Below are 17,631 nucleotides of genomic sequence, written 5' to 3'. Positions count from 1 at the left end.
GGAAGGTGGTCTGAAGAATCGCCCCGTGACAAGTTCACATGGAAGTGTCATCAAGACTTCCCTAGCGCCACACTGCCACTCTCGACGCCCTGGTTTCCATTCTTTCCTCTTACCACCACATCTCCATCTTCTGCCAATCTTTCTACTCCTCCCAAGCAATCCAGGCCTACTATTGAAATTCAGCCATGTGAGTCACATTTACAAGATATTGATGCTTGCATTGTAGACATTGTCACGGCGTTTTGGACTAGCAAGCCAAATGTTGGACCAGCTTGTTGCAAGGCAATCACTGGGATGAGCCAAGATTGCTTTTATCGCTTGATTCCGCCGTTCATTAATGACTACTTTGGTCCTCACATCAAGGAACTTTGTTCTGCTGCTCCTCGTTGTGCATGATCATTCTTGCCTTAGAATTCTTATTAGGATAAAACATCCATTTGCTGGTGCTTAGGATGTGGTGTCTAGTATTTGATTTGGTTGCATTAGTTTTATTCTGTCTAGATTAGCATTAAACTAGTATGCTGAATTAAGTCATTCGACGCCAATTAACAGTAGTATGCAGGGGCGCTCAATTTAAGGAGGGATTAAACAATTTCAGTGATCATCAGCAACAAGGAAAAAAGAAAGTACAGGGGAAAAAGAATTAAAATTGCAAGAATAATAAATTTTATTTCCAATGTTGCTGTCAATGTATTTCATAGTTGATAGTACTGAGCTAAATTTTATAGGCAACTCTTGCAGGCCAAGAATAAATATTTCTATTCCAGCCCTACAACTGTGACACATTGCTCCCCAATTACTAATCCAATAAGAGTCTAAACAAGTCATTCTTTTCCAAGTCTTGACTAATGCATTACATGTATGTTACAAAGAGATCTGTCATATCTCCAATATTTCCTGCCATTGAATTCAAAGATCGAGATCTGGAAACCCATGCAATAAAGTTAACAAAGTGCTCCAGTTTCCCGCTATGGAGTGCATTCTCCAATTGTCATAGGGCCTGCCACACAAGAATCAGCTTTGGTGCACATACATATAAGTCTACATCTTTCTTCTCTATACACATCCTTGATCAGTCACGGCTTGAGCAATTGCCAGAAAAGCAGAGATGACTGATCCATGCAGCAAAGCCCTGTTAAACAATAATGAAAAAAGAAAGTGAATGATAGATCTATCGGAAGTTAGGAAGGACAACATCAGTCTACATATTAGGTTCTCAAGCAATATATTACCAACCATTATACCTTCCCATGAAGAAGCCTGCCAACCCCATTAGGAAAAGTATAAGGCATGGTCTCTAAATAGCCATAATATAGAATGGTTTTGGTCCAGAGGACAACTGTATAATATGTACAGTAGAAATGATTTCAATTATAATAAGGAACAGTCTGACTGCAATTCGGTGAAAGAATATGGCCAGAACACCAGATCAGCAGCACATAAACACTAGTGTTTTATTCATGATACCTTTCACTAACGAGAAAAAAATATGAGGAAAAGCTTTCACCTTGCTTTCTCAATTCTACAATGAAAGTGCTAACATGCAAAAGCACTTACTCAGGACTTTCTTTTTGATAACCAAAGTCATTTGCTGCTTTGAGAGCTCTATGGAATGTCTGTTTCATTGCTTCCTGCAAGTTGATGCGCAAAGAAAAGAATTCTCTCCAAATGTGGTCATAAGTAGATATAAAATTAATTGTCAACTTAAATGGGAAGAATTCTGAGGTGAGCTACAATGGTAAACCCAAAAGAAGCCAACTCCAATTCACTAGTATCATACTGAAATAATATTTGCAATTTCAACACTCAAATCACTATAGATGGTATTTTATGTTAAATTCACACATTTATCAACAATTGACTATTACCAAGTGAGTTGAGCTGCTATATAATTGGATTCACTGTAGGGTATGTAAAGGCATGGCTTCTACTGAAGCAGATAATGGGTAATGTTGCTCTAGAATAAGTCCAATTTGCAATAGGATGTTGCATAGTAGTAATACTTCTGGAATAACACACCAATTAACAAAGATACGCATATCAATCTTACCTGTAATTTAGATTCAAAATCCTCTGGTGACCAATGCATTACATTACACTCATGGTTTAGCTCAATTTCTCCTGCAACAACCTGTAATCAAGTGCATCATGGAATCAGAAAATACGGTAAAATTATAAATAGAAAAAATCAATAAAAATTCATGCCAATATGGATGAGTAAAGACACATTTTTAATGGTCTTAGCTTATCCATCCACTTCCAAAATATTTGGCCACAATATGCAACATATTTGGCTATTCAGAGATATTCATTGAGACCAGTCTGCAAACTCAGAGGCATTACAAACTTAGCCATAACTCATCATCCTAGATCAGTATATCTGGCATTTACTCTTAAAAAGTGACTCTCCTGTCAAAGAGAATGGACCAATTTGTCTATTGGAATTTGCTGCGTTTCTTATAAACTTCATAATTTATCTTCAATTTTCTCTCGCATCTTTGAGACAAAATAAATTCATTAGCTATCAAAGTGAGAAATTGATGGCTCTGCATTTCCCTTTGACAGCATCACATTCCAATACAGCATAATAAGAAGAATCAGATATGAGCACATCATGCTTCTGAAAAATGTATACATTTACCCTCACAACAATTGAGGTTTTAATCATCCACATATGGATTTGAATATTCTTCTCATATCATTATAGAATATATTTCATGAACATGCCTTTTGTTCAGAAGGAAAAACAAGCATATTTTGCATTTGCATGAAAGCTGACGAAACCAAAATATCATAATTAAACCTATTTATGTAATGAAAATTAATTTCATCATGAAGATGGATAAAGTGAAGTTCTCACCCCTCCAGAACCAGCGGCCATGGCAGGAGCAATGAGAACATTAGCTTTTTTCAATACATCAACTGCTTCAGGAGTGCAAGGCATATTTGAGCCTAGGAATATCACAAGAACATGTAATAACTATTAGCTAATACAATTAAATTATTATTCTTTGGGATGGAAAGATACTAAAATGTTATGCTCATCATATGACAGACTACTACCTTCTACAAGTATACGACAACCTGAATTAACCAAATTAATGGCATCAGCCTGGTCAATTTCATTTTGAGAACCACAGGGAAATGCAACATCACACCTTTCATTCCACGGTTTTGCCTCATCATAGTACTTAGACCGAGCATAAGTCTTTGAATAATCTCTGCATACTCAAAATGATAATAGCAGCTCTCAAGAATCACTAAAACAAATGCAATTACATTAAAGTATGGAAATGACAGTGAAGAAAACACACCTCAAACTTCTTTGTTGGGCTTTGAGATCCCTCAAAAATGATATTTTCATATAATCAAATCCATCCTCATCAACCAAATATCCTTTTGAATCTGCGACACATCAGAAAAACACAAGTGACTACAAGAAGTATTCAATAGAAACAGCTGTTTCAAACAATTTTTGTATACTAAGATCTTAACTGCAATGAATGTGCCACCAAATTTATTTGGTTTCACTGAGGTTCCTACACATCATATAAGTTACGAATAATTGCATTTTCATGCTTCATTCCACAGACTGAAAAGTCAAATATAATAGAACAAAACCACATCAAACAATCACATCTGAACTATTGTATGTTTAGTGTCCTCTAGATCATTTTCCTAAATCAAGTAAAAGGTTAAGAAAAAAACACAAGTAATCATCTTCCTTGCCAATCACGGTTGGCAGGGTTCGATTCGTGCAGGGAGCACTCGGGGAGTAAAATCCTGAATGCACCAAGGGGAAGCAACGGAGTGTGCCAATAAGATCACCAGGAGGGGATTAGGTCCAGGTAAAACTTAGAGATACCTTTGACCGTATTACCAAAAAGGAAAAAAAAAAGGCAAGTGATGAGCTAAATATCAAGCAATGTAAAAAGAACCTGGAAGTTAAAAAAAAAAAGAAAGCCATGAAAAATGAACTTGAATGCCATTGTAAGGCACTTTTCTGATGCAAAATAGGATGGCTAAGATCCTTCATGCACAATAGAAAAGTGGAAGTGATAAGCACCAGATTACCATGATTAATACACTTGCAAACAAGAAATAGACCAACTAATATCCCTAATGCATCAATTTATGGTGCGAGTGCAACTGTCAGTAAAAGGCAAAATGAATAAAAGGAACAAAAGGCAAATTAGTATGTTCTCTGCAAGAAAGCTCATTTGACCTCAGTACAAGCATTTTTCAGAAATTATTCAAATCTGCTGAGTGACTAAATCTTCAAAGCCAGAATGATAAATAAAACCAAAGGAATTCTGTAACAATAATTACATAACAAGTGCAAAGCAACATTACAAGTAATGAATTTTCTGACATATCCAATGTGGAATTGAGATTACCTGATACTGTAATTGGAAGAGCACCAACAGCAACAAGCTTTTCCAGAACATGCATTGCAATCTTTCCAAAACCGCTTACAACACATCTGAAGGAAGATTCAAGGTAAAATATATTCATGTGAACAATTTAGGGAAGCAACTACCAGTAGTCACTGGACTTCAAAATTGCGATAAATCAACATTTTTGGTATATCAAGTAACAAACAGGTCTTTCAAAAGAAAAAAGACCATGAGCTATTCACCAGAGAAAATTCCACATTTTTATATTCGCAAAAATCAGGGAAAAAATCACAAAGAACTACAACTTATACACAAGGCAACAATATGCTTTCTGAGTCCAGCAAGTAATGAATGTCAAAAATTGGCAAGTAACCTCAGTCCTTTGATATCTTTATTCATCTCTGCAAGAATGAGCTGGGAGAAGAAAACCTGCAGAAGCATGGGAACTTTATCATTCCAAGCTATCAGACAAAGATGTACACATGGAAACAACCGCACCCACTACAAAGAGAAACATTGTAACAATGAAGTAGAATAAGAATCTTTCCTGGACGCAAAGGGGCAAAGTCAGTCATCCATACATTCACCCCGATATTTATGACCTACCTACACTCAAGTAGTATTGAGGAGAGATGGGATATTAGTTACCAGCCCATAAGCAGTTGCTTCAGTCCGAAGGCTAGAACCTGACCAAAATATCCTTGGGCCTGTAAAACTTCCCTGCAAAAGAAAGGAATAAAATGAAGACAAAAAGATCACCTTTCAATTTCATTCTGCATTGAATTTGTTGACAGGTGCTTGGTAGAGGTTTTTTGAAAGGAATTATTGTATTTTGTATCAGTTTCTTATCATTAGGGTCTAATATAATGCTTTGTATAATTGTGATAACTTCCTGTTTTAGGGTTAACATACATACATATATATGTATATATAGGTCGCTGTAAAAACAGAGAATAAAAATTCCCTCTGGGTTTCTCCTCTCAAAATGGTATCAGAGCGCCTGCCAACTAAAAGAGCTATAGTTTTTGTCGCTCGGCAGTAGGGAAATCTTGTCTGCTACCCTGGACAGCAGCCAGAAGCCTTGCGTGACTGGTTATTTAGCAAGGAGTTTGTGTGTTTTTTTCCTGCAGTGTTTCAAAGCATGGCTGATGGGAAGAAAACAGCTGCTGAAAATAAGATAGGTTTGATTGGTGAGAATCCTTCATTACAAATCAGTCCTGCAACGCTAGATGGAACTAATTATCTTGCATGGTCAAGATCTTGTCCATTGTTCATTCAAGCTAGAGGTTTGCAAGGATACGTTACTGGGGATAAACAAAAACCAGAGGTCACCAATCCCACCTACAACAAGTGGGAATCTGAAAACTCTCTTGTCATGTCATGGCTCCTTAATTCCATGCAATCTCAAATTGCCCGAGGTTATCTGTTACTAAATACAGCATCTAAGATTTGGAATGCAGCATCTCAAACCTATTCTCAAGTGGGCAATGATGTACAGATTTATGAATTGCGGAATAAGGTGCATGAGATGAAACAAGGTGAGATGACTATTGCTCAATACTTTGCTGAATTGAGTGTTTTATGGCAGGAACTCGACTATTACCAAGATTTCCAAGCAGCACGTTCTAAAGATGCAGCAAAGTTCTAGAAATTAGTGGAAAAGGAGCGCATATATGATTTTCTTGCTGGTTTAAATACGGAATATGATCAAATACGGGTTCAAGTACTTGGTAAGGAGCCTTTGCCTTCGTTAAGGCAAACCTATTCATACGAGCAGCAAGAAGAAAGTCGAAGAAGTTCCATGATACACAGTTTCAGTAGACAAGGCAGGGTTAGTTTCCAATTCCTTTCGTGAGCAGCTGAAAGTCAATAACCAGGGTCGTCAAACAAGGATCATTTACACTATGATTATTATGGGAAGCCAAGGCATACTAAGGAGACTTGTTGGAAACTGAATGGTCGACCAACTAGGGGTCGTGGAGGTAAACGGATGGGCTCAACAAAACCACAAGCAAACCTATCTAAAATAGTAGAAATACCTAGAGAAACAACTAATTCTAGGAGTCTTTCCAATGAAGAAGTACAAACCCTAAGATGTCTTTTATCTATGCTTGATTCTGAATCAACCATAGTTGCTTCCTTCAATTTTGTCAAAACAGGTACTGCTTTTTCTTGCCACTCTTGATACTCATAATAATTCATGGGTTATAGATTTTGCAGTAAATGAACATATGATAGGCTCTTCCAATAAATTCTCAACTTATTCTCCATATTCAGACAATGATAAAGTCCGTATAGCGGATGGATCTTTAGACTCTATCTGGAACAGGTTCTGTTAAATGCACTTCCACCATTAATCTATCTTCAGTCCTTCATGTTCCTAGTTTTCCTATTAACCTTTTATCTGATTGTTCAATTACAAAGCACTTGATTGCAAAATTGAAGTCTTCTCTACTCATTTTGTTTTTTAGGATTTGAAAATAAGGACAACGATTGGTATTGGTAGATTGCAAGATCGCTTGTATCTACTACAGGAGGGTTGCAGTACCTTGATTCCTAGTATAACCCGAGCCCTGTTAGGAGAATCTATGAATGTTAACCAAGAATAAATCCAGTGTCATTAACGATGAGGACACCCATCTTTTTCTGTTTTAGAAAGAATATATCCTAGTTTGTTTAAACAATGTAACTTGATTCATTATTTTGTGATGCTTGTGAATTTGCTAAACAGAGCAGACATTCTTATCCTTTTATGACTATTTACTCTAATGTATGGGGACCTACTCGAATAGTTTCTCTATCCGATTACAGATGGTTTGTTACCTTTATCGATTGTTGTACTAGATTAACTTGGGTGTATTTGATGAAGCAAATAATGAGGTTTTTTCTTGTTTTCAACTATTTCACAAAATGATTTGTACACAATTTGATGCCAAGGTTAAGATTCTGAGAACCAACAATGTTACAAAACACATGGATGGTGAGTTTAGTGCATATCTAGATTCCAATGGTATATTACACCAAACTAGCAGCGTCGACCCTAGTGCACAAAATGGAGTGGCTGAAAAGAAGAACAGGCATTTATTAGAAGTGACTTGATCTCTCATGTTTACTATGAATGTTCCAAAGGTTTACTGGGGCGATGCAGTACTTTCAGCCGCATACCTTATTAACAAAATGCCCTAAAAACACTTATTTTAAGAGTCCTTTAGAAGTTCTACAAGGTAGTAATTCATATACTGTTCCTCCAAAAAATTTTGGATGTGTGTGTTTTGTTCACAAAAGGAATGTAGGTAAGTTAGAACCTAAAGCCCTTAAATGTGTGTTTGTTGACTAAGTTGTAACTCAAAAGGGATATAAGTGTTATCATGGTTAAATTATACAATTAGTCCCTGTACTCTAAAAAAATGAATTCAGTCCCTGTATAATAATTTGTGTAAACTAGGCCCTTATACTTTGTGAATTTGTAGATTGCAGTCCCTAACTCCAACACCGTTAAATTTAACCGCTAAGTATGTTGACGTGGCATTGACTTATGTGTTGATGTGACATGGTCATGTGGATGTGGCACAAATGTGGACATTGCACAACACTGATATCACATAATGCTGACATGTCTACATGAATTTTTAAAAAAATAACAAAAGCACCCTAACCCAAAATTAGATGAGAATTACAGACAAACAAACAAAATTAACAAAAGCACCCTCACATGAATCTATCTTCTCCCATGGGAACCACCCTATTTTTTTTTTACTCAAGTGAAGAAAAAATAAATTAAAAAGGAAAAAATTTTGAAAATAATAAAGAGGAAAAAAAAAGAAAAACAAGAAAAAATATTTATTATTGAAAAAACTAGTTTACATTCAATTGGGTATTAAAGGCTTTCCTACAACAATCTAAAAGCTAGTGTTAGTTTGCAAAACAAAACAAAAGCCAGCAATGAAAAATACGCAAAAGAAAACTAAAGTCAAATATGTCTGCAATTTGTCAAACTTTGACAAGAATTGGGAGGATTTACAAGAGAACTAATTATGCCCAATCAGCCTTGCACCATTTAGAACCCAAAAACATATTAACAAATTCTTACAAAATCTCCATTTCTTCCTTGATGTTTTGTCCACCAAAATCTCTCAACTTGTCCAAAATTCTCCAGAAATTATGTTCAATGAGAATTAAGATTCATAACAAGGCCCAGAATCATGATCATACCTTTCTTAAATTTCAATTATTCAATTCTAGAGCCAATTGTTTCTCCTTCTCTTGATTCTCCCTCTTGGGTTGTTAATTTTATTTCTTTGTATATCTCATTTAGTTTAGGGTTAGGGTGCTTTTAGTTATTTCTTTTCTTAAATTCATGTGGACACATAAGCATTATGTCATGTCAAGATTGTGCCATATCAACATTTATCCCACATCAACATAGTCAATGTCACGTTAGCATACTTAACAGTTAAATTTAATGGTGTTAGATTTAAGGATTGTAAGACCCAGTTTACACAAATTATTGTATAAGGATTAAATCCATTCTCTTTATAAAGTACAAGGACTAATTGTATAATTTAACCTATTATCATCCACCCTCAAGAAAGTACTTTATGGGTATGAATGTTACCTTTAAGGAGTCTAAGCCTTACTTTTATACACCTCAATCACCTCTTCAAGGGGAGAATAAGGAGGAAGAGGTGGAGGTGATAGCACCTACCCCTATATAGATTTTTTGTCAAAATCCTAGTGATGCAAAGGAACAACCTAAAACTGGGCAATTGGATAGGCCAGATTTGAAAACCTACACATGACGAGACAAGACAAATAAAGCCATCCAGTATGTCATACCTGGTCAAGCATAATCTCTGAGTTCAGTCCCTAAAAATACATGTGGTGAGTCTCCTTAACTTTTGATTGTCCTAATTCTAATTCCATTGCTAATGATCTTGATGTTCCTATTGCTATCAGAAAAGGAGTCAAAGCTTGTATTAAACCTCCTATTTCTAACTCTATTTCCTATAATTATTTGTCTTCTTCCTATAGAGCCTTTGCATTGTCTATTTCTTCCATTTCTATTCCACAAGGTTGGCAAGAAGCATATCATGATCCAGAATGGAAAGAGGCAATGGTTGAAGAGGTTAAGGACTTGGCAAACAATGAGACCTTGGAACTTGTTACTCTGCCTTTGGGAAAGAAACCAATTGGATGCAAATGGGTGTTTAGAGTGAACATAAGGCAGATGGTTTAGTTGAAAGGTACAAGCTATATTCATGAAGGGCTTCACCTATGGGGGACTATCAAGAGACTTTTGCTCTATTGCAAATATGAATACTATCAGAATCATGTTATCATCTGCAACTAACCTTCATTGGGGCCTACAACAGTTTGATGTCAAGAATGCCTTTCTACATGGAGACTTGGAGGAAGAGTTGTATATGGAAATTCCTCCAGGATTTGATAATAAGAAGACTAAAGGGAAGGTTTGTAGATTAAAGAAGGCAGTATATGGTTTGAAGCGGTCACCCAAGGCATGGTTCTATAGGTTCAATAAGGCCATGATCTCATTTGGATATCATCAAAGCAATGCTGATCATTACTTGTTTATTAAACACTGTAATGGTTACTTATTGTTTATATCAATGATCTAGTTGTGACTGGGAATGATAAGGAGGAGATTGCCCGACTTAGAAAACTTTTAGCTCAGGAGTTTGAGATTAAGGATTCGGGTAAGTTGTGATATTTCCTTGGAATAGCGGATGCCAGATCAGATAAGGGAAACTTTACTTCTCAAAGGAAATATATTTTGGATCTCCCTGAAGAAACTCGTATCTTGGGATGAAAACCTACAGACTCTTCTATTGAAGCTAATCACAAATTACAAGCAAGAGTTGGCTGAGTTAGACAGATAGCAGAGGTTGGTTGGGAGATTAATTGACCTCTCACACACCAGAACAGACAGCCTATGCCGTAAGTTTGGTAAGTCAATATATGCATGAACCTCGAGATTCTCATCTAGGGGCTGTTTTCCACATTTTAAGATACCTGAAATCCACACTTGGAAAGGGACTGCTCTTCTCTAAGCTGGTCACCTAAAGATAGATGCTTTTACAGATGCAGATTGGGCTAGCTCTCCTGACGATAGAAGGTCAACATCTGGTTATTGCACATTTGTAGGTGAAAATTTAGTTTCTTGGAGGAGCAAAAAACAGAATGTGGTACCTCGATCAAGTGCAGAAGCAGAATATAGAGCTATGGCATAGGGTGTTTGTGAATTATTATGGTTGCAGAAAGTAATGGAAGAATTGTGATTGTCAGAAGGGTAATGTCTATCCTTGTTCTGTGATAACAAGGCTGCTATTAGTATAGCTCACAATCCGGTTCAACATAATCAGACAAAACATATAGAGATTGACCAGCATTTCATAAAAGAAAAAATAACAGATGGTTTTTTGAATGTTTCTCATGTGACCTCAGAAAAATAACTAGCTGATGTGTTTACTAAGGGACATAGCAGCAGATCATTTCATACTTTAGTTTGCAAGTTGGGCATGCGTGACATCTATACACCAGCTTGAGGGGGAGTATTGACAGGTGTTTGGTAGAGGTTTTTTGGGAGGAGTTATTGTATTTTGTATCAGTGTCTGATTACTAGGGCCTAATATCATGCTTTATATATTTGTGATAACTTCCTGTTTTAGGGTTGTTTTAGCGTTAACATGTATATGTATATAGGTGGCTCTAAATAATAAGTCATAAAACAGAGAATAAAAATTCCCTCTGGGTTTCTCCTCCCAACAGATTTCTTACAGAATAACTTAAAACTTCCATTTCTCTAACAACTCATAGAAGTAATATAGGAATTGTTATAATTGTTAAAATCCTTAAATGACATATAGGCTGCAATGTCTGCAAACACAAAAGCAAGTCTTGAATTCTGCCAGGAATACATAGTATCAGAAAGTCATTTTAAAATATCAATATGCACACAGACAATTTTGTTTCTAAAATTACACATCCATCTGCAAACACAAACAGATGTGTTTAGGTGTCAGAAAAGTAAACTTACAAAAACACAGACACACACACACAACATGTGGGAAGGCTAAAATGTTAGTTTACCCACTTAGGTCTCATAATTTTCTTATACAATATTCAAGTTTACTAGTCTTTCTGATTCTGTGCAAATCTTTGAAGACCAAAGGACCATGTGCAAAACTTGACAGCTTTACATGCAAGGAGCACTCCAGAAAACAAAATAAATTCATCTTTTTCCTAAACTTGTGGTAATCCAAAAGGTATGAAGACTTTCAACCTCCAAAGCACTCATTACTCTTAGTCGCAGCAACATGTTCCATAAAAAACACAAAAAATACAAGAGAAAGGAGAAACAAGGGTAAGGACTTTAAAACAATTCAAGCATTCATTCAATATTCAAGAAATTAAAATATGCAATTATGAACTTATTAGCCCATAGCAAGTACTGAAGAATGCTAAATTAGAAGTCAAGTGTTCCAAATACCTGAAAATGACCAGCTAGACGTCTGTACTGTCCAAAGAGGTATCCCATTTCTCGAATACCAACTCCCATTTCTTCTGATGGAAGGTCCTGAAAATATACAATGGAAAATCAGATATGCAGGGCTACACATTAAGAAGAGCATATTCAAGCATATAACAGCAGGCATCTCCATTACTTACCTTGTCAGGACCAAAATAACGATATATCTCATTCATGAAACTTTGACAAAACCGCATGATCTGCCAGCGTGGGTTTCATAAACAACTGTAAGAGGAATTGCTAGAGTTTCTAAGAAGGTTCTTATGAGGGAGATTAATAAAATATGAAAAAGGATCTAACCTCGTTATCACTTTTCCCTTTAGGATCAAAATCACTTCCACCTGCGGCACCTCCTAGTTTGTAGGGTGATAAAGCATTCTTTAACGTCTGCAAAGAGGTAAAATGACAAATTTTCACTTATTACAAGATATACAAAAGCCAAACAAAGTTTTCATTACCCATTTATTTTTGTTATCATTATGAACAAGTAGTTATTTTATTAGCTATCAAACAGATTTTTCTGTTTTCTATTTATCTTCTGCCAACATATAAGAAGCTGGCTTATCCAACAACTATGGAGTTTCCATAAGCACCAAATACCTAGGATGCACTTAAAGGAAAGGAAAAGCTTGAGAAAATTGCTATCTGGACAATGAGATATAGAATAAGTAAATTAACATGAAATGGAAAGTTCAGAACGTACCTGTTCAAAACCAAGAAATTTGGCAATACTTAAAGTCATTGTTGGATGAAATCGAATACCACCCCTACATGGACCCAGTGCCTGGCTAAATTGTACCCTGAAGCCTCGATTGACATGTGTTTCACCTCTATCATCCACCCATGGAACTCGAAAAACAATCATACGCTCAGGTTCTAGCAAGCGCTCCATAATGCTGACATAACTGAAGTAAAATGCAGCAAGATGAGGTCTGTAGAGCATTTGACTGAGTACTCTTTACTTCAGATATGAATAGCAAATCAGATATACTTAATTTCTTTTGGCACAACTCACTGGGAATTTTTTGCAATCACTCTCTCTAAAGCATGAACAGCTTCTTGTACAGATTGTATGAACTCAGCCTCATGGGGATCCCTTTTCAGTGCAGCTTCAATGATTGATCCAGCCGTTTTGGACATAAGAGCTTCAATTGAGGAAAAGTTTTCGAAGGTATAGCAGAAATGAATACAAAGGTTAGATTTTAATCCTCTTGCAAGGGTAGAAAAGAAAATAAAACTATCATTTGCAATAGTCAGTGCAGTACAATATATGCATGCTAGCATCAAATAATGAAGAAAATCATTCAAAATGAAATTTTACCCCAGGGCTATTCAGTTCAGAAAAACATAAGGATGAGTTAAAACCTCCAGTACTTCATTCAGACAAGTTCTATTGCTACAGATGCAATAATTTTATCATGCTTTATGCTGCAGTTAAAAAGAATAAAGAATTGTGCAATCCTTTAAAAGCCTCTAGCTATAACCTATTGTAATGCTTAAGAGTAAGTATGTTCTATGCCAGAACACAGTGTTTAGCGCTCTGATGACAAACCATTTTTCTGTCACTTATTAAGAGTTTTAATCATGCACCATCAGAAGCTTGAGAAAAAGAACAAATTTTCTGATTGAACTCCCGATCATACTTTATGTTTAAGAATTCAAAACACCTCTAGCTTTAGAATTCTAATGAAGGTCATTGATAGCTTGTTGTCCAGCTGACATACTAAAGCAGCTCATTCAATGGTATATTGCATTAATCAGAGATTTTGCGTGAAATGTACTTTGATAGAATGATTTAACTTCCCTACTCTAGATAATTGCAAAGGACTGCAATCTACCACTTTGTAATTAATTAATAATAATATTAATAGTTAATGCTTCTTCACAACAAGATGAAAAACAGTTTAAGGCTTTTGCATAAGTTAATTAAAAATAGCAAAATCTAATGGCTTATGATGAACATAGTTCACATCATTCTAATCCACATACCAAATATGCCAGATTAAGCTGACTAACCTTTTACATAAATGGGTTTATCAACAACAATCTTATCCTTCGAGGCCATTTGGAGACGAAGAGCCTCTTTGTGAAGCAAACTGTTGTTGTGCTCTTCCAATGCACTCATCTGCATATTTCTACTACCTTCATTCCCATAAGGATTCCTTCTATGCTTTCTACCATATTCTTTACAAACAGAGCAGAATATCCTTGCTGTTCCTTCCTTCACATCAACATACGCCCACTTGTAAGTATCAGCCCATTCCTCTCTCCATCTTTTCACAACCTTCTTCTTCCTTTTTGGAGTTTGTGCCTTTGACGTATCTTGATCATCATTTGGAAGTTGAGAGACCATTGCCATCTGCTTATTTTCATCCTGCTCTTCAGCAGAAGGTTCTCGTGGTGGGCCACCAATGAGAGAAGGAGTGTTGGCAAATGAAGGGTCATCATCCCCAGGTCCAATCTCCAAATCAATCTCCTCACCAAGATCCCTGACCAGATGCCTCTGTGCCTGAATCAAGTTCATATCATCCATCGTAGAATTCATCCCTAATCCACCACCTGGTAGCAACATTCAGCATGACAATCTTACACAACACCCTAAAGAGCTAGGTTTCCTGTTAACATAGAGGCGCCACATATTTGAGAAAAAGTGTTCAACATATTAATCAGCATAAGGATCAAACTGATTATAGAGAAATAAACGTTAGGGTTTCTCCTGCACCTAAATGAAACTAAGATATTCCGATCATCACTCACATAACCTAAGAAGACTTACATCATGTTTGAATGTTTGAAGACAAAAGAGGGTTGAGTAAACCAGTGGAAAAGTGAAGAGGACAGAGTAGAGGAAGCTAGTCTCCTGAACCTCATTTGAGAGTGGACTGGAGAGTTGAGTACAGTAAAGTAATGAGTTTATGTACTACAACCACTGTACTCTGATTTAAAATCATCATTAACATAAATTTCAAGAGATAAAAATGAGTTCTCTGGTTGAAATCATTAAAATGGAATACACTACTCCAAAATCCTCCCAACTTGAGGAAATATCAAAAGGAGGCTTTGAGGGGATGTGGTTTACCTCCAAAGCTCTCGGCCCTCTCCCTCTGTTGAAATAAAAAAATTAAAAAAAAAACTCTTACAAATGTAATAGTGTAATGCTTTTACTCTTTTTCACTCTACTCTCTTCTCCTACCCCTCCTTCCAAACACACTGTAATTGCATCAATTGCTTCAAGTCAACATTTTGTTGAATTCCAGACAACACAATGCATAAGATTCAAAATTAAACCTTTTCTACTGCCTACATTTTATTAGGATGATTTGACAATGGATGACTGTAGATAATCACATGAAATAAGCTATGATAAATTTCAATCACAAAGATAAGAGCATAAGCATAGAGAAGCAGTCATTAACTCAAAGCAGCTATATGCTTCACGCTAACAACAATTCAGGGTAGAAAAACATGGTCAACTTGCCACACAAAGAAATCAACTCATTGTACACATTCTGGCATCACTTACTTTCCAATCTATTTCAGAATCTTCCAAGCTGCCAGCAAACAACCCTTCAGCTTGCCCAAGGAAAGGCTAAGCAAAGTCTGGCAGTAAATTCAATTCTCAGAACCACAACTTCTTTACTTCTAAATGTCGTCAGTAACCTAATAAAAGTCAAAATACAAACACTTCAAAATTGAAAATTGAATCCAATCCCGAAGAAAAAAGTCAGTGAAATACAATATTATTCACAACCCACGAGTTCACATATAAAAAATCAATAACCCCTGAACTAAAAGAGTGATAAATTCAAAATTTTCAACATACCCAGAACTTAGTTTGGAAGTTTAAGGAATACCCAGAAGCTAAAATCAATAGAAAAAGATGAAATACCTTGGAAATTCTGCAAAAAGGTAACAACTTTGAAGAACCAATAGCCAAAATTTACAGCCCCCTTCAAAAACTGGTTCTTTTTCTTCTCTTATTTTTTTTCCAGAGTCGTCCTTTTCGTAATCTCCTAACAATTTCTTGCCAATATCCTAAAACTGATAGTGAGATCGTGCTCTTCTTGATGATTCTTCAGTGATAATTTTATTCTCTGTACATGACTACATCTGATTAAGGACTAAAATAAAAGAAATAATAATATTTGACATTCTTGTAAATATAGATAACGGGAGGACAAAGAAAAAAAAACAAAAGAACTACGCAGACAAAGATGATAGAGGGGAAAATTTTCCCCTTTATTTTATGTATTTAATTAATTGAACCTAACTGCTTCTGAAGTTGTTTTACTTTTGTGTGCGAAATTGGGTAAATATAGCATTTTACTTTTCACACGAGTCCAATTTCCAAATTAATTCCTATCACTTTCACTGAAAATGAAATTCACCTCTCTTACTTTCTATTGGCTTCAATTGAGTCCTCTGACCTTTCCAGCTAATTAGTTATAGTAGTAATTTTTTTGTGTGTATATGTATTGATGAATTTGTAATTTATATTGATTGAACCCTACCAGGTAAATGTATAAAAATAAACATTTAAGTTTAACAATTAATTTATGGGCAAAAAAATGTAAATCTGAAGTCTAGTAACAATACATTTATGTTCTAAGAGTCTGAGTTTTGAAAAAGGTAACTGTTTTAGAAGATAAATATGACACCATTGATACACTCATGCAGGTCTCCAAGCTACCATCGACCCAAAGATGTGCAAACCCCAACGCCTTTTCCTTCTGGGTCCCATACCGAAGAGAGTGCTAGGAGTTTCCAACATTCAAAATAGCTAGAGGGATAGCTGCAGGTTTCTTACTAGTTGCCAGCTGCATGTGTCACGCCATGTGCTTCGTGGAGGAAGTGGGTAAGTTGTCATACCTCCGACCGCAGTTAACACTAGAATGAAGCATCCTCTATTTACTAGGATTAATCATTTTGGCTTTGTATCATGCAACACTCCATCGATTCTGGTGCTGATTTAACAAGAAAGAATTTGATTTGTGCATACATGTACATACATACATAAAGCAAAAGAAAACAGATAGATTCAGATGCAAATAAAGGACATCACAAACCAGTTTCAAAAAAATGTGAAATTCTCATGCATCTTTTCTTTGGTGTTCTTCTAGCAATTTCAATTTCTAATCTACTTTCCAAATGAACCTGCGTAAATATTGCCAAAAGTGGAATGTGCTGTGAAATGATATCTCAACTTAAGAAGGGAAGGAATAAAAGCAAGTGTTCCTTTGTGAAAAGCCACCAAGCTGATTGTGCAACTCAGAATCAAGAACAAGAATCTGCTTTGCTTTGTACTTTTTGCATTATCCAGGAAGGATTTTTCAGATTCATAAATAATGATGCAAAACTTTCTTTTTCCAGGAGGAGATAATCTTCTTTCTCATCCTCTTGCTTCCCATAAGCTCATTCAAAGACTGCAGCTGCAGCCAAGAAAGGTGTTTATATAATCAAAGAATGGTTCTGATAAAGCCACTGTATTTGTTATTCATATTTCAACTATTCTTTTTTTGGCATAAGCAACCCCTAATATTTGCACTAGCTACACCACTCAAGAATTAATCAAAACATTTAGGGAGGGTAGAGTAAATGATGCTGCAAAAGTCCAAATACCATAAAGAGACCATAGTACCTCAAAGGGAGTTATCTCTAGCTGATGCATGACAATGACAGTTCACATTT

General features: G+C 35.9%; 2 protein-coding genes and 1 pseudogene across 2 annotated transcripts in view; 2 read left to right on the top strand and 1 right to left on the bottom strand.

The window, feature by feature from the left end:
- LOC149526713 (uncharacterized) overlaps positions 1-396 on the top strand; it is a 502-nt gene extending 106 nt beyond the window's left edge. The window contains exon 2 of the mRNA XM_089784903.1: positions 157-396. Within this exon, the coding sequence (XP_089641029.1) occupies positions 157-396 (240 nt within the window). The remainder of the gene's footprint in view (positions 1-156) is intronic.
- A 253-nt stretch (positions 397-649) lies between these two features.
- Positions 650-16,187, bottom strand: LOC110423723 (Amino acid dehydrogenase family protein). The gene is made up of 17 exons (XM_021438054.2): positions 15,833-16,187; positions 15,467-15,603; positions 13,960-14,558; positions 12,959-13,088; positions 12,647-12,848; positions 12,244-12,330; positions 12,084-12,143; positions 11,905-11,991; positions 5,046-5,117; positions 4,771-4,826; positions 4,398-4,483; positions 3,315-3,405; positions 3,064-3,221; positions 2,861-2,952; positions 2,051-2,131; positions 1,558-1,631; positions 650-1,132 (listed from the first exon to the last, which is right to left on the bottom strand). Exons 3-17 carry the CDS (start codon positions 14,513-14,515, stop codon positions 1,057-1,059), a joined length of 1,908 nt encoding a protein of 635 aa, XP_021293729.1. The 5' UTR covers positions 14,516-14,558; positions 15,467-15,603; positions 15,833-16,187; the 3' UTR covers positions 650-1,056.
- Positions 5,125-9,640, top strand: LOC149526712 (uncharacterized; annotated as a pseudogene).
- Positions 16,188-17,631: the final 1,444 nt, after the last annotated feature.

Source organism: Theobroma umbraticum, unplaced genomic scaffold (assembly GCF_002168275.2).
Source record: "Theobroma umbraticum cultivar Fairchild unplaced genomic scaffold, ASM216827v3 scaffold_204.0, whole genome shotgun sequence".
In the NCBI taxonomy this organism is placed as follows: domain Eukaryota; kingdom Viridiplantae; phylum Streptophyta; class Magnoliopsida; order Malvales; family Malvaceae; genus Theobroma; species Theobroma umbraticum.
The sequence above is the reverse complement of the archived record's forward strand: the minus strand, read 5'-3'. Positions and strand labels throughout refer to the sequence as shown.

Coding starts and splice junctions, on each gene's coding strand:
- LOC110423723 (XM_021438054.2), bottom strand. CDS start 14,515: ATGTTGCTACCAGGTGGTGGATTAGGGATGAATTCTACGATGGATGAT. Junction 13,089..13,959: donor TAAACCCATTTATGTAAAAG/GTTAGTCAGCTT, acceptor CCTCAATTGAAG/CTCTTATGTCCAAAACGGCT. Junction 12,331..12,646: donor AATTTCTTGGTTTTGAACAG/GTACGTTCTGAA, acceptor ACCTCTTTGCAG/ACGTTAAAGAATGCTTTATC.